The sequence below is a fragment of the Mesocricetus auratus genome, unplaced genomic scaffold (assembly GCF_017639785.1).
Source record: "Mesocricetus auratus isolate SY011 unplaced genomic scaffold, BCM_Maur_2.0 Super-Scaffold_100042, whole genome shotgun sequence".
In the NCBI taxonomy this organism is placed as follows: Eukaryota; Metazoa; Chordata; class Mammalia; order Rodentia; family Cricetidae; genus Mesocricetus; species Mesocricetus auratus.
The window spans coordinates 1,325,518-1,348,216 of NW_024429219.1; the positions used below are offsets into that span (position 1 = coordinate 1,325,518).

At 54.2% G+C, this 22,699-nt stretch overlaps 2 protein-coding genes across 3 annotated transcripts; both read right to left on the reverse strand.

The window, feature by feature from the left end:
• Positions 1-664: 664 nt before the first annotated feature.
• Positions 665-19,600, reverse strand: Pank4 (pantothenate kinase 4 (inactive)). Of its 2 annotated transcripts, none has more exons than XM_005079247.4 (19): positions 19,264-19,600; positions 13,639-13,721; positions 12,834-13,048; positions 12,548-12,731; positions 12,197-12,289; positions 11,710-11,863; positions 11,178-11,359; positions 10,579-10,660; positions 10,243-10,343; positions 7,754-7,909; positions 5,216-5,328; positions 4,933-5,020; positions 4,085-4,236; positions 3,228-3,283; positions 2,995-3,044; positions 2,401-2,505; positions 1,843-1,943; positions 1,656-1,724; positions 665-1,133 (listed from the first exon to the last, which is right to left on the reverse strand). In XM_005079247.4, exons 1-19 carry the CDS (start codon positions 19,385-19,387, stop codon positions 920-922), a joined length of 2,322 nt encoding a protein of 773 aa, XP_005079304.1. In that variant the 5' UTR covers positions 19,388-19,600; the 3' UTR covers positions 665-919. The 2 variants fall into 2 exon arrangements, with proteins under 2 accessions (XP_005079304.1, XP_040590933.1); XM_040734999.1 differs by lacking the exon at positions 19,264-19,600 and adding an exon at positions 18,076-18,960.
• Positions 19,601-21,151: 1,551 nt separating this feature from the next.
• On the reverse strand, positions 21,152-22,699 carry Hes5 (hes family bHLH transcription factor 5). The gene is made up of 3 exons (XM_005079248.4): positions 22,533-22,699; positions 22,278-22,443; positions 21,152-22,184 (listed from the first exon to the last, which is right to left on the reverse strand). Exons 1-3 carry the CDS (start codon positions 22,584-22,586, stop codon positions 21,904-21,906), a joined length of 501 nt encoding a protein of 166 aa, XP_005079305.1. The 5' UTR covers positions 22,587-22,699; the 3' UTR covers positions 21,152-21,903.

Sequence of the window (22,699 nt, forward strand, 5' to 3'; positions counted from 1 at the left end):
ACTTGGGGGGACACAGTGGAGGTGGTGTTGGCCTCTTCGGTCTTTCCAACAGTTCAGATACCAAGCACAAGCCCCTACGGTGACAACTGGAGCCTGAGGCTCCACCCCGTACCTGTGCAGTCCCGTGAACACACACCTACATCCTCAGTGCATGGCTGTCCATGGCCACACATCCACCCCTGGGGGTCAAGTCAATTAAGGAAGGAGCCCAAGAGCCTTGAGTACACCCGAGGCATCTTAGCGCTCCCCGGGGCCCAGCCCTGGGGATTGGAATCAAAGGCACAGCAACAAAACCCACATAGGTCGCTGGGCTCTGTCCGGCTCCCTCCAAGAACCCTTGAGAGTCCTTCACGACAAAGCCTCCTCTTCACCAGCTCTTGAAGCAGGAGTGCGGCTTAGCAGCTTGTGCTGCTCCTAGGAGCTGGGTCAGCAGACAAGACGCACAGAGTCAAGAAACAGGAATGGGGGAAACTCTGGGACCCAAAGAGGTGAGGGGACAGGACCGGAAGCTGAGCACTTGGTAGCTCCAGAGGTGACAAGAGGTAGTCACTGGGGCTACCGACCACAGAGCACTCGGGGCTGTGGGCTTTTCCCCAGCAGCACACTCAACGCGGATCTGGCCTCTGGAGACCTGCGTGCCAGGAACTCTTTCCCACCAGGTGAATACATGTGTATTTATATATTTATATATATATGTATATTTATATATATATATAAAAGATTATTTAACAGTTAAATACATTCCAACACAAGTGTCCCACAGGACAAACGCTGGGCTGGGTGGCCCTGGTGCACGCGCCGTCAGTCACAGAAGCATCGTTGTCAGTACTCCAGTGTGACACAGGTTCCTCGCGGTGAATCGTGTCCCTGACGAGGGGCAGGCAGGCGGGTCTGTCTGGCAGAGCGGCCGAGGTCTCAATCACTCGGCGGGAGCCTCGTATTTGAAGATGACGCTGAAGAGCTGGCCACCCAGCCGTTCTGCCAGCCAGGCATTCTTTACCACCGCCAGCTTGAGACTCTCGCAGCACAGCGACGCGTGATAGTTGGTGTGGATGGCGCGGCCCATTCCCTCGATGACTACCAGGTCGGCGCCACGCTCCCGCACCAGCACGGCCAGCCCCTTGTCTAGGCGGCTTCAGGGAAGAAGGAGGCAGCGAGGTTGGACACGGGGACCTCTCCCCAGTGCCTCTGGCTGAGGCATATCCAAGCCCAGCCTTCCAGCAGTGGCCAGGAGCTCCCCTAACGCCCACGTTTTGGACATGTCTAGTGCAGTGCAGCTCTTCCTAGGAGGCACTGAAGGATGGGCCAGCAAGGTGCTCAATGGGGTTAGGCACTGCCCACCAAGCCCAGTGACTTGAGTTTGGTCTGCAGAACCCACACAGTGAAAGGAAAAAGGCTGCTCCTGCAAGTTGCCCTTTGCCTTCTACACCTGCTATGGCCCTCACATATAGACACAGTAAATAAATGACAAGTACATACTGCCTGTGAGAATAGTGGGGCAGAGCCCCTGCTACAGGAGGGTCCCAAGGCCTGGGCAGTTGTCTATCTGTCCTACAGGCCGCAGGAAGAAGTGGTTACACGGGTCACATTTAGGGTAGGCAGCAGCATGGCTGGTTTTGGTGCCTGGCAGAGCAGGAGGGAGGAGGCTGGGTTACCTGAGATCTAGGCATGGGGAGCTGGAACCAGTCTGCACCAGCAGCAGCCTGTCTTCTCTGAGCGCAGAGCTATAGAAAACAAGGCAGTCAGCCCCAGTACAGACCCTCCCCAACCCTTCTTTGCGTATCCCCCAGTACCTCTTAGGCCCACCTCCTGCCCGGCTTAACACAGGCAGCCAGAACCTACCAGATGATGGGGTCCATGGCTGCAATGTGTTCTGCCACAATGAGGGACTCACTGTAGGTCACATCGTTCAGGGCAGGGCCTGAGTTGCAAGCCAAGATGACCTATGGTGAGGGGGCAGCAGCTCTTTAGAACGGGGCTGTTACTTATATGGCCAAAACTCACCAAGCTGTCCCTGGCAGGGTCCAAGCAGCAGCCACCTGGGCAGCAGGGCCCCACACAATCTCAGGGCTCCGTGGCTCCCAAGAGAGGCAGGGCTGTGCTTAGCGCATGTTTATTGCCTCTCATCCCATCCTTGGCCTGCCTCCTGGGCCAGGATACCCTCCCATGTATTCCCACGTCTCTGGGAAATGCCGTTCCAGGAACAGGAGAGCCTGAGCCCAGGCATTAAGACACAGCCACACCCACGGGCCCAGGCACTCCCTGACCTCACCCGCACTCACCTGACACAAATGGAGGAGCTCTGACCACCGCCAGAAGCCCAGGGCAACACAATGCCAACCCCACCAACAGCTGAGAAGCCCAGGGGAAGGGTCCCGCCCACCCTGCCTTTGCACTCACCTCTGTCCCTCTAAAGAGTAGCTCCCTGACAAAGGGGAAGACTCCCAAAATGATGTCTATTCCACTGTTATCTGCGAAAATTAAGGCACATTTATGAGGGGGCCCCTGTAAGACAAAACCAGGACGTTCAGTTGGGAACAGGTTGCACTCGAGCGTTTCACACACCGCTGTACTCTACATCCCCACAGCCCCCGCAGGGGCTGGGCCCAGGAAGAGGGTCTCAGAGCATGGTGGCCGACGGGGACAAGACAGTTTGTCCCAGGGCCAGGTGACCCAGGCAGCGGTCACTGAGGAGGTCACGCAGGGAGTAGGGATATCTGTTTTCCCTGGGGTGCTGGAGATGGGACCCAGAACCTCATACCCACCAAGCAACTATTCTTCTACTGAGTCGCACCTCAGCCTACAACGGGTACTTCTGACATTAGATTCTCAGCTGAGGGCTTGTGAGCTCTAAGTGGTGGGCTACAGGCTATCCCCGTGTCCTAGGCCACTGCGGGGAGGGGGCGGGAGGGGGCTGCTACACCCACCTCACACTAAGCCCAATGCCTCTGGTAGCCAACCCCCAAGGGCAGAGGCGGAGACACCTTTACGCACCTTTAACCTCTGGAGCCACTTGGTGTAGGAATCCACGAGCCAGGGCCGTTCTGTGAGGAGATGGGGAACGCCAGTCAGGGAAGCTTGTTTCGACAAGGAGTGCGCTCCCTCACGCCAAGCCCACGTAGTTACGCAGCACCGGGCAGAGCTACTCCTGCCTCCACTGCCTAAGTTCTTCTGCAGAACCAACCACCCAGCCACCCACCCACCCAACGTGCCCACGGTGTCCATACCTTGCAGTTTTCTCTTTGCTTCTTCAAACCCGAACTGGGGGTCCGATTCAAGGACACTGTGCAGAGAAGAGACAATTAAAATGAAGCAAAAAAAAAAAAAAAACCACAAAGCAAGCGTTCTGCCACGAATCAACATGGTGAGGTGTCTCCCAGCAGTGCTGAGCTGGACTGACAGCACCTCCACTCAGTGGGCAGCCCGGGTCCAGGCAGAGCACACTGCAGACACGAACACATCCCGGCCGTGCAGTGCAAGAACTCAGACCTGCTCAGGGCAGTGCAGCTTAGCTCCTTCTGTGACTGCCAGCCTCGGTCTCCCTGCCACAACACACTGGGGCCTGCATCTCAAATGGGCAGCTGAGAAGAGGGTGAGGCGGGAGAGTGAATGACCCTTCTCCGTGTGGATCCATACCAGCGAGTAGCATGGTCACCCAATGAGGCTCAGGTCTGGGGTGAGTTACCACGGAGACGGCAACTCAATGCTGCTTAGAAACACACTTGTCCCGGTGTTCAGCTGGTGCCAACACCTGTGTAAGGCCCCTTGGTGACATTGGACACCATGTCTTATCAATCCCCGCTGTACTTAGTAACTATGAGTTTGGACTTTTACCCTGAAAATGTCTGCCCTAAAGCTCAAATCTACCTCATGATGATATGTGCCTGCCCAGAAAACCTCCGGAAACACAAAGGCCCATGACTTTGTCCATTCCTGTTAAAAGCAGTGCAAGCCCAGAACAAGATGGGTCTGGGTCTAGACAGCCTGGAGGCAGGATGGCGTACTTTAGTCACGGAATAAACCATCTCTAAGCCACCTCAGAGGGAGAAGGAAGGGACCAGTTGAGCAGGCCTCAGACACCTACTCAGATACAGCCTTGGCTCCCCAGTCGAAAACATTCCCAGCTAACAGCCCCTTCACCAGGGCCAGCTGTCGCTCTTCCCAGCCTAGTGAGTCCAGTGAGCGTGTCACACTCTGGAAGCACTTTAGGGCGAGGCCATTTTCCTTCTGCTTCACCTATGGGGAAGACACATAAACATTGCTTTAGCGCTTTGGAGGAGGCCCCTTACCACTCTTGTTCTTTTGAGGAGGGGGAGAGGGTTGAGACAGGGTTTCTCTGTGTAACACCCCCTGACTGTCCTGGAACTAGCTCTGTAGACCAGGCTGGTGTTGAACTCACAGAGATCCACCTGACTCTGCCTCCCAAGTGCTGGGATTAAAGGTGTGCGCTACCAACGCCTGACCTCTTTGTAGCTTCTAAGGAGGGCTCCACAGGGCAGTAGACAAAGGAGGCTCACTGAAGATACAAACCCTGACATCCCTGACAGACCAGGGAAGCGAAAGGGTCATTTAGCGCTGACCCACTGAGTGTACCATGTTACTCACTGATTTGGGGCAGTCCTCGGGTCTACATGGTGTTGGGTGAGGCAGAGCACTTCAGCACACAAGGTTAAATGGAGTCAGGAGGCAGAGGCCACTATGCATGGGTATATGAGGAAGGGACAAGATGTCTGACAGCAGGGAATGAAGGGCCACAGCTCCTACCAGAGGATATGAGGAGTGCCAACACATGGGGCTACAGTGGCTGGACCCCAGGCCCTGGGTAGAGCTGTCCATTGAGAACTAGCCAGGGTGGGCTTAGACCTCCTGAGCTTGGGCATAACAGAATGCTCTTAAGTTCTCTGCACCCTACTTGTAGCCTGAAGAGCTCACCTTGGAGTAGGGATCAGGGAAGTTGAACTCATTCAAACAGTGCTCTCTCGTGTCCAACAGGCTGCGCACAGTCAGTGTCCCATAAGCACTGGGGACAAAACCAGGACGGAGTGTGGCTGAAGAAGACAGGTCTCACAGAGCCCAGGATGGCCCAATGAGACCCCTGCACACAGCCAGAAGAGGCCATATCACGTGGGCTTCATCCTGCGGCCAGGCCAGTGAGGGTCCCCATGCCAGGAAGGGAATCCCTTCCTCAGTGGCCGGCCTGGGTCATAGGACTCACAAGGGCTGGTGCCGCAGCGTCTGCAATTTACTCCAATACTTCTGCCGGAACTTCTCTGCCCTCTCAGCTGCGTCTACGGACTCTGGCTGGCTGGCCACAGCTCGCTTCACCACCTGCCAACAGCAGAGGGGTCAAATAAGTCAAATTCCCTAGAGGTGGGTGCAGGACCCACAGGAAAGTGACTGCTGAACTTGATGGGTCAGTCCTGAAGGGTTCCTGCTTCATGGAAGAGTCTGCCAGACATTCTACAGGACACACAGAAAAATGACTGACAAACTGCCAATGTAGGCAGACAGTTAAAAATTTCCTGCTTCACAGAGAAGTCTGCCAGACACACTGTGGCCTATGGGCTGAAGATGGATGCCCCAACATATCAGAAGAACTTTGGGTGACTGCCTAGGCAGCAAAATGTCTCTGTCAATTTTAGTGTTTATTATCCTTCTGTGATCTTTGATGGAGTTGAAGACAGACAGTTTTCCTTAGTTATGATAAAAGATAAGCTACATAATAAGACTTTAGACTCACAGATAGGATAGATGATACTTTCTTTAAATCTTGCTAAATGTTAATGGACTAAATATTATAACTATAGTTCTTACTTGATAACTGTTTTGTTATATATTTAACTATGTTAAAGTTAAAACATTTCTTTTTACTCAAACAGTAAAGAGGAGATGATGGGGAATGCTCTTCTGTGTACGTGTTTGTCTTATTGATTGTTGAATAAAGCACTGTTGGCCAATAGGAAAGATAGGTGGGACTAGGAGTTGAGGAGGGCTCTGGGAAATGCAGTCAAGAGTAGAGAGTCGCCACGTGATCCCGGGGAAGAGAGGACGCGTCTTTATAGAAAGAGATAAGTCCTTATAGAAATGTATGTTAGTAGTCATGGGTTAATACTTAAGGCAGAACTAACCTATGAGAAGCCCTGGACATTGGCCGACAGCATTGTAACTAATAGAGTCTCTTTCTGCGTGTTATTTGGGGTTGATGCGGCTCTGGGTCCAGGCTGGTGGAAAGAATGCTTGTTATAGGCAGGCACAACGAGAGGGTGGGCACAGGCTGGTGGAGCTCTGCCCAGCTGTGCTGGAGCACACCTGCACAGCTAAAGCCAGTGTCTGTGGCAATAATGGTGATGGCCCTGTGTGTCTGGAATTTCAGCTTCTGAAGACACCACCCTTGCCAAGCATCCTGCTGCTACTTTTTGAGACAGGATCAGACTGTAGGGCCTCACTGACAGCTACAAAGAATAAGGCTCCAATTTATGTCCACAACCAGGGGCTATTTGGAGTCCAGGGCTGTGCCCCTCACTCAGCGCATACCCAGATGCCTGAAAGAGGGTTGGGTATTCCTACTGTGGCTACAACCACCCAGCCTTCCTGAGCTCAAGGTTTAGCTGCCGTAGCCCTACCTCCACACTTCCCTGGGGCCAGCACCACCACTACATAGAGTGCTAGCACTGGAAAAGGCAGAAAATGCACAAGGAGACGAGACATATGATTTGGACCTGAAGGGTTGAAGGCCTGGTCCCTGATGCAAGCAGTATTCAGAGATGGACCTTTGGAAGGAAGGATCACAAGAGCTCTTCACTGATGGAGTGATTCATTGATGGACTCAAAATATTAATACGATTATGAAGTAGAATATGGGAGGTGGGCCTGGTTGAGGAAGTAGTCACTAGGGGCTTTGGAGAGAGAGAGATATCACTATTTAGCCCACCCTGGCCTTGAACTCACTATGCAGACCAAACTGGCCTCAAACTCACTGAGATCTGCCTGTCTCTGCGTCCTGAGTGCTGGGAGCAAAGGCGTGTGCCACCGTACCAGCTCTGAAGAATGCATCTTGCCCTGGTCCCTTCCAATCTTTCCCTCTCTGCTTCCTGGTTGCTAGAGTGAGCAGCTTTGCTCTACTGGGCCCTGCCCCTGCAATGGTGTCTCACCACAGGCCCACAAGGGGCCAGTAGACCATAGGCTGAAACCTTCGCAAGTGTAAACCAGAGGCTCTTCCTCGTTTCTATCAGATCCTGACACAGACAAAAAGAGATGAACACGGTAGAGGTTCCACAGCAACACAGGATCCTATTCATGTCAAAAATCTGATCAGGCGCCTGGCTTGGCGGCACAGGCTGCTATACTCCCAGCACTCCCTCAGCTGAGGCGGAAGGATCATAAGTCTGAGGTAAGTCTGGCTACACAGTGAGTTTCAATCCAGTCTGGGCTACAGAGTAAGGCTCTCCCTCCAAACACTGCCCAAAACAGAGGTCTGTGTGATAGCTTGCCTTTGGAAGAGCTGTAAACAGTAAAAGCACATGGTGTTCTATAGCAAGTACTTCACTAAATCATGACCTCACCCCAATACACTTTGCTGAGACAGAAATATTCTTTGCTTTCTAAGACCACATGGTTTCCAGAAAATATCCCTGTCCTCTTCTGCCTTCTTTCCCCGCTGATCCTCATAGGGATGGAGACGGCCAAGCCCCGGAGCAGCCCAGGTGCTCTGGAGGCCACATGGGCCACTTGTTACTAACGTCTTGAGCCTCACCCCATCCAGGGCCTCCTCAAAGCAGGTGAGCCAGTATTGGCGGGCCAGAGCATCGTCAGTGAGGTCCACTGTGTCAGGCACATAGGAGGATGGGTCCAGAAGGAGGGGCAGGTTGACCAGGGGCCTCTCGAGCCGGTCCATCTCCAGGAGGTCAAACTAGGAGGACAAGAAGAAATGTCACTGTCGCAAAGACCACAGTCCTCTCGTAAGCTCTGGCTTTAGCGCCTACCTGCCTCATCTCTGAGCCTCCTCTTGCAGCCGCCAGCCAGACTTGCTGGGCTCAGCCCATTATTTGGCAGTGGAGTGGGCCTATTCTTACAGCTTCAGAGTAACTCCCAGCCTCCCCCGCTTGGCTGCCACCCTTAATTCCACAGCAGCTTGTGGTTCCTGAGCCGGCCCCCTCGGCTGCCCCGACACCAGCTCATGCTGCTTCCTCCCAACACTCAGCTTGCACTGCATGTCCAGGCCTCCAAGAACTTCCTTGCTGCTCCTGCTGCTCAGTGCTGAGGACCTGCAGCACTGAGTGACAACAGCCCTCTGACTCTCGTCTGCCTGCATGCGTTCTGGCACACTCGCACGTGCCTTGGCCTCTGTCCTGTGCACCCGATTTGCTATTCGCAAAGCACTGCGGGGCCGTTCCTCATACACTGGCTCCGAGACGCAATCAGAAAGACCAGCTACTTTGGCAGCCACGGGTACCCCACAGCCACTGGTGCCAAGCCCACGAGTGTTTCTGGAACCATCCCTCTCCCCACTGGCCCTTTTCTATTTTAAGGTGAGACGAGCTGAATCAACATGTATAACAGCAGTGAGGAGAACACGCCCAGCAGCAGCTCTAGGACCGCAGAAACTATCACGTGTCAGAGCCAGCGTAAGCGTGACCTCTGCTCCAAGGCCACCTCTTTCTGACCTCAAGCAGTCACCAGCCACGCCACACCCATGAACTCAAGCCCTTTCAGCCACGGGATTTCGAGTGCAATGAATGAACATGAACTCTGGGTTAAGACTCAGCTTGGACAGAGCCACAGAGACAAATGCTCGCAAAACCTGGGAACACATATAAGTGTCAAGGTTAGCAGGAAAGGCCTGGGAAATTCCCAGACTGACCAGAAAGGGGCAGGGATTAACTAATTAATCACTGGCTCACCACCAGGCAACCCAGTCTTGGTGTTCTCTGCACATGAGGACACATGGCATTCCAGGCTCTCGTTACTAGTTATGCTGCCAAGTTTCCCACTCCGCAGGTTTTGGCATTGCCAAGGCCTCCGCTGGCTTTCCTGGCAGGGATTTCAAACTTAGTTCTGTCTCTCTTGGCAACGGAAGCCTCAAACGACTGCTCAGCACCTGCATGTCAGACACGTTACCCTAGCAGAGCTATGCAGGCCCCAAGGTGTGGAACAGGGCTGGGCAAGTGCCACTCACCCTGCCATGCTCTACTGGGGGAGCCATGAGCCACCCTTCAGTCCAGACAGAAGGAGGGCTTTGGTTGCTGTTGTCTCCCTTCATTTCTGAATCCATGTGGCAGGCCTCAACACAGCCACTTGATGAATTAAAAGCCAAGGCTGGAGGACAGCCATTTGAACAGCAGTTCCCCGCCTGTCTGGCCCACCGACAAGTGCACAGGGGACATGTAGAGTGCTCTCACTGGTGAGGCCTGGGCTCACTACCGAGGGATGCTGTGTCCACCATGAAAAGCTGTTTTCCACTCTAGTGCTGGCAACCTTGTCCTGAGGGTGGTGGCTCACTTCATGTATCTAGTAGCTCCCTTTATTCCAACTGCTCTTTCCCAGGTGTGTATGGTATCTGAGTCACTACAGGTCTGCGGCCAGTGGCTGACGGCCAAACAGCTGGTAAAATGGCGACTACACCACAGTGGGCACCCAACACAAGAATGCCTGGCAGGAGCCCTCATGCTAGGACTCTAACGAGGCAGGAACTAATGAATCTTCTAACCCACCAGCCCCACAGAGCTCAGCCTGCCTCTGGCCAAGTAAGCCCACTGTCTATCGTCCCAGTGGACTTCATCTCACGTGGAGACTTGAGAAATGGGTATAACACACTCCAGGGAGAGCACACTTCCTGAGAAACACAAAGCTGCTGGCAGTGAGCTCAGATCAAGGGCAGGTCTGTCCACCAAGGGCAGGCCTATCCACCAAGGGCAGGTCTATCCACCAAGGGCAGGCCTATCCACCAAGGGCAGGCCTATCCACCAAGGGCAGGCCTATCCACCAAGGGCAGGTCTATCCACCAAGGGCAGGTCTATCCACCAAGGGCAGGCCTAGTCTCCACTTCTGCTGCAAACATGTTCACAGCCGCCAGTTTGGTGCTGTGCACAGGCTGCCAGGCCTCCCAGGCTCCCAAGAGCTCTGGAAACCTCGGCGCCTCCTGCCCTCAAGTCTAACTTGCTATCAACATAAAAGCAGCTTATGTGGTGAGAGGTCACAGCAGAAACAGCTGGGCAGGCTGCTCCGGAAGGGCCTGCTACTCACTGTGCCGCTCCTCGCCCGCTGGGTCGGGCACAGCTCGGGTGATGTGCTCATCAGCCCGGAGCTGGCTGCATAGTTCTCTCCCCAGCTGTACTGGTTAGGACCTAGAAAAAAAACGAGAGGCCAGTCACTGGGTCAGCCTCACCACTGATCCAAAGGGGAAAGCAGAGAAGGAAGAGGATAAAATCCCTGCTCTATTTACACCGCTAAGGGATCACCCCTTTCTAGGGCTTCCTCAAGCCTCCCCCCCCGCCCCAGCCCGCCCCCACTCTCCCACCCAGATGCCCCCAATCAGGGGCATGGGCCACTCCCTGCCCAGTGCAGTGTGACTCTACTCACTGTCTTGCTCGGCTCCTTTTAAAAATGCACCGATGGCTCCCAGGTAGCCTTCGTGTCTCAGGAAGAGTGCCTGGACTTCGCCCTGCCCCAGCCCAAGCCCACAGGTCACTGGTCAGTGTCCACTAAGATCCACTCTGGACCCACCACACACCAGCACGCCAGCTTCTGCAAGGCTGCCTGATACCCTGCCAACGGATGGTACCCACATGCCACAGGGCAGCCTGCTGGCTGAGGAGCCTGAGGGGAAGCCCGACTCCAGACAGCTGCCTCCCCCGGGCTTGCTACTGCCCAGACACCTCAGACCCACGTGTGGCTCCCCTCACTAAAGGACAGCCCCTGGTCGCCCTTTACTGTGACAGGCTTAATGCACAGAAGGCCAAGCTGGCCAGCAGGAAGGCGCCGTTGGTCAGAATGTCTGGGTGGGTGGGAGGGCCATCTGCCCGTGGAGACGATGGAACTATGGCTGTGCCCCATCCCAGAGGCTCACATGTGCCCCTTGGGTGTGAAATGAGTTCTGGCCAGAATGTCGAGATTTTGGGAGACTTTATGTGAGCTGAGCCCACACCAGTGCTCAAGGGCAGGAAGCTGTCTACGGTCACCTTGGAGAAGAAGTTAATGCTGTAGGTGATGGTGCGCATGGTCACGGGGTGGCCCCGGATGAAAAAGCCCCCGAAGTAGACCCTGTCCAGGCCGTGAAGCCGGGCGTAGAGGCAGGCGAGCTGTCCAATGTCATTGCTAATCATGTGCAGCAGGCTCTTGGCCATGTCTTCTTTGGAGAACTCTGAGGGGAGATGGAAACACAGTCTAGGGTGTGATGTGAGCGCCCCCAGGTGGCAGGCGGCGAGAGGGCGAGGGGCACAGAGCTCTCGGGTAGGAGGCGGGACTCAGTCCTGGATGAATGAGGCTTTGTTTTCAAGAGAGGGGAAAAAAAAGTATCCTAACTGCTTTTCCTAGCTTGCATTTCCTTGGAAACAGAGGCTAAGGAAGTTAACTATCTGGCAGGATTCTGGGAGGGTGAGTCCTAGAGGCCCAGCAAGAACAGTCTCAGGGGGAATCTGTGAGACTTGTCTCTCCACTCTAGTGGGCAGAGTGATGTCCTTGGTCACCATGAGGGCAGAGCCTCGCAAGTACCTCTGTCGGCAGTGGCTGACTTTCCAAAACTGCTTGCGATGAGATTGCCACTCAGCCCCAGGGTCTGGTGGGCCCCACCATAGATGTCCTGTACCAGCATGTCGACGTTGGCATGCCGGCCTTTGGAGGCCAGCTGCAGCAGCTCATCAAACTTCTGTGGAGGCAGGGCAGAGCAGGGTAGTGAGGGGCTAGCAGCTGGGGGACCCTCACTACCCTGGACACCAAAGAGGAGCCAGCCAGGCCGGATGTGAATGGTCCTCTCTCAGCACATGGGGTAAGGGCAGGGGCTGGCAAGCTGGACACTAGACCACTGAGCAGGCAGAATTCCAGTAGCTCAGAGTCCCTGTCCTTCAGAGTGTAAATGGCTCAGTCACAGGGATCTAATGAGACCTGGCAAGAGAGCCAGGATAAAGGCTTGGGAATAGCTTCTACAGGCATGTAGCAGCGACCTTCTCAGGGACACAGAGCAGAGGTCCTAAGGGGTAACCTTTGTTTTGGTGAGCAGAGCCCCGAGCCCCCAGAAGGTGCCTCCTCCAATGGAACTTCCACCAATCCACTCGAACCGGTCCTCCGTCTCCACCTGGGGAAGAGTAGGGCGGGCAGTGTTAGGCTTCAGGTTACAGGCCACACAGGCTGCTAGGGCACTGGGGTCAAGGCTAATAGCTTCTGCCATACTCTTCTAAGCGAACGCTGGGCAGCGCTGATCTAAGTGGTAGGCGCCCAACTCTCAGGCCGACAATGGTTCTGCGAGTTCCTGTGCTCAGCGAAGGTTGTGACACACAGCGTGTGCATAGCTAGGAGTACTGAGTCATTCAGCAATCACTCTGTGGACTCTTACCTTCACGATGGAGACTCCAGAGCCAATGTTGACTAGGAGGTAGGGGAAGATGTTGGGGTGATTTGTCTGAAATCGAAACTCTGGGTCTGAATCTTTCTGGTACATGAAGGCCTCATGCGGGATATTCTTCAGCACGAAGTTGCACCCCTTAATCAAGCAGGTCATTACATCCTCTTTGTCCACCCTGCGAATGGAAGAAACACAGCCACAAGAATCAGCCGTGGTGCACGTGACACGAGACAGCACAGAGTAGCCACAAGTAGCACAGGTAAGGTTCTCCACTCACTTCAGACGCAGCTTCTCCTCAATGAGGTCCTTGAACTTGTAGGCTCCGCCCCCCGTGGCCTGGATGACCTTGGTCTCGGTGTTGACGAGGTGGTCTCTGATGAAGTCCAGACAGGCTTCCATGTAGGTATTCTCAAACTTGATGAAATGCAGGCGAGCTGTGATCTCCTCCTGAACCGAGATCTCATAGGGTGGCTCATGGTCCTGTTCCACGTCCTGGAAAGAGTTAAGAAGTCTTTAAGACTCGAGAATCGGGGCTGCAGAGATGGCTCAGAGGTTAACAGCATTGGCTGTTCTTCCAGAGGACCTGAGTTCAATTCCCAGCAACCACATCGTGGCTCACAACCATCTGTAATGAGATCTGGCACCCTCTTCTGGCCTGTGGACATACAGACAGACGCTGTATACATAATAAATAAATAAATCTAAAAAAAAATGTTAAAAAAAAAAGACTCGAGAATCACATCATTAGGCATTCACTCAACTGCGATACACAAACTATCTGATACTAGCTTGGGCCAAGGCAGAGATAGGGGATGAAGGGAAGAGGTCTAGATACCCAAGACCCTCAGAGAAGGACACTCACTACACACGGAGCAGAGGGAGGGGAGGCATTCCCGCAAAGGGTGGGAGAGACACCTACAAGGGGTCAGGGAAGAGCAATCAATTCCAGGACTGTGTTGTTAACATGTGTAAACAGCAGGGGACAACAAACAAAGTGACAGCATGAAGCCCAAGCCCAGAGGGAAGCAGCCACCCTGTCCAGCTCCACTGGAGCACCCACCTGCCCACCTCTCGGGGCTCACCTTTCCTGGGTGGTCAAAGGACCTCACTTTGGCCACCTTGTGCTGTACAGTAGAATAGTATGCCAACTTGGTCAGGGATCCACCTGAAAGACACAAACCAGGCAAAATTCAGAAGAGGACAAAGGAGGCCTTGAGATCCACCTCCGTAAGCCCTCAGTGGGCTCTCTGATGCCTCAGCAGACAGCCTCCTGCTTGAGCACTCGAGTCTGTGTGGACAAGGTGCTCAGTGCTATGTGAACGTAAGATCCCTGTGGACACAGAAGAGAGAAAGAGAGTATGAACCACCATGCTGCAGCAGCTCTTCTTTACGGGTTCTGCCCCGCCCCCAGATTCTTAACTAATCTGAGTTCACGGCTTCCCTCCCCACACTCACAAAGCACAAGTGAAGCCAACCAGCCGTCTCCAAATGCACTCAGCTGTTGCCAGTTTTAAAGAAAATTTAGCTTTCAAGGGCTGGAGCGAGACTCAGTTGATAAAACATTAGCCCTGCAATTGTGAGTGCTGAGTTCTGATGCTCAGAACCCAACAAGATGGTAGTGTGTGCTTGTGATCCCATGATGGTGTGTGTTTGTGATCCCATACTGGTGTGTGCTTGTGATCCCATGATGATATGTGCTTGTGATCCCATGATGATGTGGGCTTGTGATCCCATGATGGTGTGTGTTTGTGATCCCATACTGGTGTGTGCTTGTGATCCCATGATGGTGTGTGCTTATGATCCCATGATGGTGTGTGCTTGTTTTCCCATGATGGTGTGTGCTTGTGATTCCAGTGATGACAAAAAGGGAGGAAAAAAGACAGATTGCTAGGGTTCACTGGCCAACTAGTAGTCTAGCCTAGTTGGTAAAGCTCCAGGTCAGTGACAGACAAAAAGCAGAAAGCCTGAGTGTCCTCTGACCACTCCTCCCCACACACTCAGTTACAAGGCCTGCTGGTGCAGACCTGTAAGCCCAGCTAGTTGGGAGCCAGAAGCAACAGGATCACAAGTTTCAGGCCAGCCTGGGCTGTAAACTAATTTCAAGGCCAGCCGAGGCAGCTTATCGAGACACTGTCTCACAATAAAATAAAGTGTGGGCTGAGGAACAGGACTGAATAAAAATGTGGTATAAGCCGGGCGTTGGTGGTGCACGCCTTTAATCCCAGCACTCGGGAGGCAGAGGCAGGCGGATCTCTGTGAGTTCGAGACCAGCCTGGACTACCAAGCGAGTTCCAGGACAGCCTCCAAAGCCACAGAGAAACCCTGTCTCGAAAAACCAAAAAAACAAAACAAAACAAAACAAAACAAATGTGGTATAATTATATGGATTTCTTTTCCAGCCATGAGAAGAATGAAGTCATGTCAACTGCAGGAAAATGGAAACAAGTGGAGATGCTCATGTTAAGTGAATTAAGCCAGCCTCAGAAAGACAAACATGTATTCCTTTTGTTTGTGATTCACAGATTTTATATAGGTATGTAAAACTATGAGTGTATAATACGACATAAAAGTAAATGTAGGGGCTAGAGAGATGGCTCAGAGGTTAAGAGCACTGACTGCTCTTCCAGAGGTCCTGAGTTCAATTCCCAGCAACCACATGGTGGCTCACAACCATCTACAATTCAATCTGGTGCCCTCTTCTGGTATGTAGGCAGAACGCTGTATATGTAATAAAAATCTTTAAAAAAAAAAAAGTAAATGTAATGACATCTAGGGAGACAAAGGCTAATGAGAGGAGGGGCATAAGGGGGCCACAAGGGGAAACACCCCAACATATGAGGTAAAAGGGCAGGGATGTAGCTCAGTGGCAGTACCCTTACTACATGTGGGGTCCAGGTCCAAGTTCCAACCCTAAAAGCAATGCGGTTTTAAGCCCCGATCTTGACAGACCCCAATAAGCTGACTCATTCATATTTAGTCCATCGTCTTAATAAACCAGGGTGGGCAACACACAGCATCAACAGGTAAGGTTTACCTACACACAGGGATGGAGGGTCAGAGTGGCCCCAGTGTTCAGGACTGAGTTCATGGGACAGCCCAAGTCTCAGAAGTAGCCAAAGTAACCCAGAGGCCTCCAGAGGACCTAGCTCTTGTTCGTTGTTTTTAAAGATTTTATTTTTACATATTTTTAAATTTTATTTTTATTTTACGTGTATGGATGTCCTACCTACATAAAATGGCTGCCCACCACATCCACGTAGTGTCTGTGGAGGTCAGAAGAGAGCACCAGATCCCCTTGTAAATGGAGTTACAGATGGTTGCTAGTAACCAGACAGGTGTTGGTAATTAAATCTGATGCTCTAAAAAAAACCAAGTCAGTATTCTTTATGGTTTATCCTTTTCTTCAGTTCTATTGTTTTGTTTGTTTGTTTGTTTGTTTGTTTTGAGACAGGGTTTCTTTGTGCAACCCTGATGACTGACCTGGAACTTGCTCTGTAGACAGGCTGGCCTTGAACTCACAGAGATCCACCTGCGTCTGCCTCTTGAATGCTGCTATTAAAGGAGTGTGCCACCACCTCCCAGCCAGTCCTATTGTCTTTTGAGACAATAGGGTCCTCACTATGTAGTTTTGGCTGCCCTGGAACTTACTATGTAGCCTGAGCTGGTCTCAAATCTAGAGAGATCCATATGACTCTACCTCCCCAGTGCTAGAACTCAAGGTATGGATCAACCACCACACCTGGAATCAGGAGGGCTCTTGATATCTTCACAGGGCCCTGTCACCCTGTGCTCCAGGAAAAACAAGGTCTCTGTCCACTGAGCCACACACTCCAGGGAGAGTTGCCCAGAGTTCCAGAGAAGGCGATGTCAAGGACAAGTCCCTGCAGGCAGAAAAGGCAACTGTCTAGTTTGTAGTTGCAACTGCAGATTCACAGGCCTTCAAATGGCACATGGGGAAAACAGGAATCTCGGCACTCCACTGCAGCTACACCTCTCAGAGGCTGACAGAAACAAGGCAAAGGTCTCTCAGTACCAAAGTGAAATGGCTAACTTATTTCCAAGTGTTTGTTTTTATGAGAAAATACTTAATGGGCTACAAGGGAGCAGATACTCAAAATTTATAGACATGTGGGACAGAGGGTGCGTGGAGGCCAGAGCTCTCCCTTCAGTGGAACTAAGACAAGGCAGCCTGTCCCGTGTGACCAAGAATGAGCACAATGCAGCCTTGCTCGTTCAGCTTAGTGAGGGTACAAGCTTAATCCCTGGCCATCCTCCTAAGCCTCCTGATCCCTCTTTTTCCTGCCCTCAATCCCAACCTGTCCTCAGGTTTGTCTGATTCTAAATGCTTGTCTGAGGATAGACTGTTTCTGAAAAGATAAGGCTGTGCATACAGAAATCTACTTTGAGCAACTAATTTATCAGAAAGCAGAGGGAGGCCGGGCGTTGGTGGCACACGCCTTTAATCCCAGCACTCGGGAGGCAGGGGCAGGCGGATCTCTGTGAGTTCAAGGCCAGCCTGGTCTACAGAGCGAGTTCCAGGACAGCCTCCAAAACAATACAGAGAAACCCTGTCTTGAAAAACCAAAAAACAAAACAAAACAAAACAAAACAAAAAAAAAAACCAAAAAAAAAAAAAAACAGAAAGCATAGAGAGGCCATCGAGACGGATTGGATAAAGGTGCTTGCCACTGTCAAGCGAGGTTACCTGAGTTTGACTGCCAGGACACGCATCGTGAGGACAGAACTGAGTCCCGCCAAGCTGTCCTCTGACTTTCACAGAGCCAAGGGAGGGCGGAGCAGCCCAGCGCTTACTAACCCTGGAGTCTCTTGGTGCCTGCATGCCCCTGGGGGACCCTCCCTACTGCCTGTGTTTTCAGGGACGAGTCAACCTAGTTGACATGAATGTCCCATCCAAGACAGGAAAAGAGCGCGCCAAGAACACAGAACAGCTGAGGCTTCCTCGATCCGGGGACACAGTGAGGAGAGAGGAAACAGGAGAAGTCTATTTTTAAACAACACTGCCAACAAGCACGTTGTTCGGTAGGTGCCTGAGCTGTCGACCCCATCCTGAGTTGTGATCTCCCATCAGCTGCACCAAAAAAAAAAAAAAAAAAAAAAAAAACCAAAAAACAAAAACAAAAAAAAAATCAGTCCGTCCTCAGGAACGGGAAGCATGTCCTTCTAAGCTCAGATCCAGAACCCAGGCTAGTGGAAGCTTCCAGAGAGAGGAGACAAAAACCAACACTGAACATACCCCTGCAGTGTCCTTCTGTCAAGGTAGCCTGTGCCTGGCCTCAGGACCTTCAGTTTGGAGGAAACCCTCCACTACAGCTCAGGCTTTGTGGCTACTAGTTGGATGGTCTCTGGGAGCCACAAACATTATCCAAGGGAACCCTGTTTTCCCAACTGCCCGATGACAGTTGTAACCAACTTCAATTGCTTTTCAGACCTATTTATTTAATCTTGACTTCTTCCCAGCAAACAAGTGTTAAGACCACAGGACAAAACACAAAACCTACCCCTGTAGAGAGAGTTTCAGAAGCCGGGGACGGCTGCCTTGGGGCCTCTGGCTTGGTCTGGTTACCCCTCTGCTGGGCCTGTAAGCTCACCGGTTTCAGTCCAATACCCAGTCAGTCACCAAGTCATCTCAGGTGTTACTCGGGTCTTCTGTAGTGCCTGCTCCCCCATCACCAACCCTCCTGAGCCCCTGATAAAGTGGGAGCTCAAACCAGGCCATCTCTGCTTTCTCACCCAAGAAAGGGCACCTCGGAGAGACAACCCAAACGCCCGAGGGTGGAGGACACATGCACTGTTCCAGAAATAGAGACTTCAAGTCTCTTAACGGCCCAGACTTTCTTTTCAAGGAGGCTAGGAGCCAGCAGCACACACATTCATTCACGGAGTTAGGTCCAAAGACAGCGGATGCTGCCCTGCTGTGTGGGCCTTGCTGACCACGCTGGCATCAAGAGGCACGGGCGAAACGCCCGCCACAGATGGGTGCAAAACTCCCCCATAACAGGATGCACAGCGGAGTGGCTGGGGGTTGGCCGGCTCCCATCCTAGCTCTGCTAATCTACGAATTCAATGACCCCCGAGCAAGTTAGCCTCCTTTTGTGCCTTGGTCTCCACATCTGCACCCAGGGGCGATGAGAGAATCTCCTTGTTGGGAGGTATGAGGCAGCCCAAGGAGGGAGGGGGTCCAAGGATGGCCTGCGGCGGGTGGGCAGTGAGGTCAACCACCAGGCACGCAGGAGGAGGCGGACGTAAGAGGTAGAGCAGGCATCCAAAGCCACGGAACACCCAGTGCACGGGTACCGGGGTCCTACTACGTCCCGACCGCTGTCCGGGAAGCGGGAGCTCGGGCCGGGCAGTCAAACTATAGGGGATCTGAGCAGACTAGCATCACCGAGGCCATCCGCCCTGCCCGTCCCTCCGCGGAACCCTCACAATCGGCCGGCGCCGCGAGGACTACGAGTCCCGACATGCCCCGCTCCAACCGCGCAGTGCCTACCGGGAGCTGAAGTCCCACAGCCAGCTCGATCCCGCACCTAGGCGCTGCGCGAACTACAGGTCCCGAGAGGCTGTGCGGCGACCCGTGAGGCTGTGCGCATGGCCCGCGCCCCCGCCCTTCGTCCTTCCCGCCGCCCCCGCTGGCCGCCGGCGCCCACTACTCTAGCCGCCCGTTCGAGTACCCGGTCCGTGGCTACCTATATCAATGGCGAAGCGCTTGGCGTTCTCCAGGTTGCGGAAGATCTCGTCCGGGGGCAGCGTGATGCTCTTGTCCAGGCTGTCCCCGCCGCTCCCGCCGCCACTTGCTCCACGTTCCGCCATTTTGAAAGTGCCTGGACAGCCTCATCAGCCATGGAGATATATGCGCATATAATTGACTGGTAAACGACCGCGTGCATAAATTATGCTAATGATGTCCCCGCCCCCTCCGCCTGTGCAGGAGACCATCCCTTGCCTCTCGACCGCCCCAGACTAGAGTCCTTAGAGGTCAGGACTGCGAAAGGATAGTGCTATTATTCTCCAAACTACGAATGAATAAGCAGCTTCTGGAATACTGTTCTTTCGCTAAGTTGTCTGGATGCTAACTTGCGCCGAGGTCACACCACCTGGGCCTGGCGCCCCTCACCCTCCCACCCCCCCCCGCTGTGAGGTCCGGCCCTACAAGCTGCGGAGATGATTTTTGATAGGGTGGGACCCACCACCCTGATTTCAATGTTGAAACTCCCATATAAATCGGGGTGGTTTTAAGGACCCTACACTCAGGAGTGCCCAGCCGTGGGGACAGTGATATGGGGAGACGGGAGACGTCACCACGAGTTTTGGTCTTTAATGGCAGTGTGCAGAAATTATAGGGAAAGGGAGGAAAGGGTGTCTGGAAGAGGGGGCCGGCCGGGCTTCAAAAATGGGAGGAGGTGATCTGGAGTTCCTGTTGACTTGAGAGTCCCTCCAAGAGGTCCAACGCATAGCTTAATATCTTGCCCTCAGGTTCTGTCTGCATCCAGGCTGCCACTCACACAGGCGACGCGCACGGCTCAGCCGCCTGCCGGTGTGTCTGGACTGGTCCAGGGGAGGAGGCAGCCTTGTACTGCCGGGTGCCTGGCAACAGGGTGGGCATGCCCTGAATGGGAGGGCCTGCTCCAGGGTGGCAGGACTCCTGAGAGTAACCTGACCCAGCAGCTCAGTTCCTGTCAGTGGGGGTATGCCTGCCCCGAGTTTAGAAGGACACTCCACGGGGGAGTGGTCCCCCCTCCCCCGCCCACTCCACCCCTGTTTGTAGATGGGCTGCTGCCCCTGTGGTACACCAATGGGCGGAGATAGAGGTTCTCCACAGCTAGGGGCTCAGCAGGGACTTCAGGTGGCCCCTGGCAGAGGAGACAGAAAGGGACGAGAGGAAGGTTTGATGAGAAGTGCTGAGTGGGGAAGATCAAGGCAGGGCAGCAGCCCTCCCCACCTGTGACCTGTCATTCAGAAGACCTGTTGACACGCCCAGCACCTCCCCACTCCTTGCTCCATGGGTTTTGACGTTGAAGGGGGGGGCCTGGAAGCTGAGGTTCTAGGGTCCTGTGAGTTTGGCTGACCTTCTTGTAGACTGCCTTAAACTAAACATGAACCATCCCTACCAGGTTCGTGGGCCAAATGGGATGTGGAATGAGTTAGCCCTGACCGTAGGGAGGGAGGGAGGAAGGGAAGAAGGGAGGGAGGGAGAGTGGGGACATAGAATTAGACAAACAGGTGCAGTAAAGGAAGCAGGACCTGGGCCAGGTACTTTCTCAGGCTTGATACAGCCAAGCCTGTTTTTGTTGAAGCAAACGATGCACTGAGACTCCCAGCTCCCATCTCAGTGGGCAGAGCAAAGGACCTACGGTTATCACGATGCCTTTCTCCCACCCTCCCCTGGGAGCCACCCAGGTCCTTTGCACAGACAGAGCACCAACAGCACTGCATGCCCTTCACCTCCTGCCTCTTCTCTGTTAGAGGACCTCCAGCAACCTGCTTGTGAGCACGGTAGTCCCACTGCCCCACCCCCAGTCATGGGGCAGGCCACCCCTATGGCTGCCAAGGACAGACAGACAAGAGGGACAGACATGGAGGGCTTGATGTTTTATTAGAAGCCTTCAGAGAAGCCTGTGGTCTCCCACATGACCAAGAGTTCAAATCCTAAGTACAAAACCGCCCGTGCCCACATGCACCCACCCAGACAGAGGAATCCTTTAAGGATCATCGTGGAGACCCCACCACCCTCCCAGACAGCCCACTATGAGCGTGCATCGGACAGCCAAGGCCACGTGGACCTTTAGGTGAGGTCCCATGGGCCCTATGCCCACGCAGGCTAAGTGCTTTCCTATGAGGAAACGCCTGCGGTTCCGCCTTCACAAAAGGCAAGTGTGCCCAGGGCACACAGCCCGCCTGCAGGGTGCTTGCCCACCCAGCAGCAACGGGCCCTGAAGAAAGTCCTCTACAGGCTGGGGCACCGGCAAACCAACCCCCCCACCCCGACTCTACAAATATCATAGAACCCCCGGTGACCGTGACCGGGAACTTCCCAGAAGTCACTTGCTGAAATGCAAACACAAAACAACCCCATGGGGTCGGACGCGCGGCAGAGGGTGGACCCTGATTATCCCCCAAATGACAACTCTGCACAAACATTCTCTAAGAATGACCCTCCTGCTGGCCAGCCAGCCTGGGGGAGGGAGCCTTCGGAAGAAGGTTGGGGCCAACCTGGGGCTTCGTGAACAGCGGCTGGGGAAGGTCTTCCCTACACGGAGAGGAACACGAGAGGAACCGGCTTGTCTGTCCTCTGGTCTGCTCCGAGCAACTGTCGGCCGGCCGCGGGGTCACCACGGCCGCCAGAGGCCGCAGGCGGGTTGGCGGGAGGTGGCGACGGCGGCAGCGGCCTTGGCCGGGGAGCGCACAGGATGGGGCGCAGCGCCGGGCGCCGGGGGCTCCTTGGTAGGTGCGGTGGGAGCTGGTGGCCGCTGGAAGTGGTACAGCAGCTTCATCTGCGTGTCGCTGGCGGCGTGCAGGGTCAGGAACTGCACGGCCTCTTGCAGGCACCACGAGTAGCCCTCGCTGTAGTCCTGGTGCAGGCTCTTGGGACCGGCAGCCGCGGCGAAGGCTGCGGGAAGACGGGGGCGGCATGAGTGGGGCGCGCGCGCGGTGGAAGCGACACCGGCGGGGAGCGGGAGGCGGGCATGGGCGCGTGGCTCACCTTTGCTGTGCTTCAGGTAGCTGACAGCCATCTCCAGGATGTCGGCCTTCTCCAGCTTGGAGTTGGGCTGGTGCCGCGCGAACTCCTGCTCCAGCAGCAGCTTCAGCTGTTCTATACTGCTGTTGATGCGGTCCCGACGCATCTTCTCCACCACCGGCTTCCGCAGCTGCGGGAAGAGGGGCGTCAGGTGGGCGGCGGCGGCGGCCAGAGGCCCCGGGGGAGCCGGACACCGCGCGCCGGGCGAGTGGCACTTACTCTGTTTTTCTCCTTGGGACTGAGCATCTCCACCGCCACGGTACTTGGGGCCATGCCTGGCGTTCAGGAGGCGACTGGCGAGCGGAGCGGAGCGGAACGGGCAAAGCCAGGCGTCCCGGGCTGGCGCGGCCCCGACCCCCGCGCGCCAGCCCTATATAGGCGCGGGC

Coding starts and splice junctions, on each gene's coding strand:
- Pank4 (XM_005079247.4), bottom strand. CDS start 19,387: ATGGCGGAACGTGGAGCAAGTGGCGGCGGGAGCGGCGGGGACAGCCTG. Junction 11,360..11,709: donor GTCAGCCACTGCCGACAGAG/GTACTTGCGAGG, acceptor ATCTCCCCTCAG/AGTTCTCCAAAGAAGACATG. Junction 1,725..1,842: donor GCCATGGACCCCATCATCTG/GTAGGTTCTGGC, acceptor TGTTTTCTATAG/CTCTGCGCTCAGAGAAGACA.
- Hes5 (XM_005079248.4), bottom strand. CDS start 22,586: ATGGCCCCAAGTACCGTGGCGGTGGAGATGCTCAGTCCCAAGGAGAAA. Junction 22,444..22,532: donor GTCCCAAGGAGAAAAACAGA/GTAAGTGCCACT, acceptor CTCTTCCCGCAG/CTGCGGAAGCCGGTGGTGGA. Junction 22,185..22,277: donor CTACCTGAAGCACAGCAAAG/GTGAGCCACGCG, acceptor GTCTTCCCGCAG/CCTTCGCCGCGGCTGCCGGT.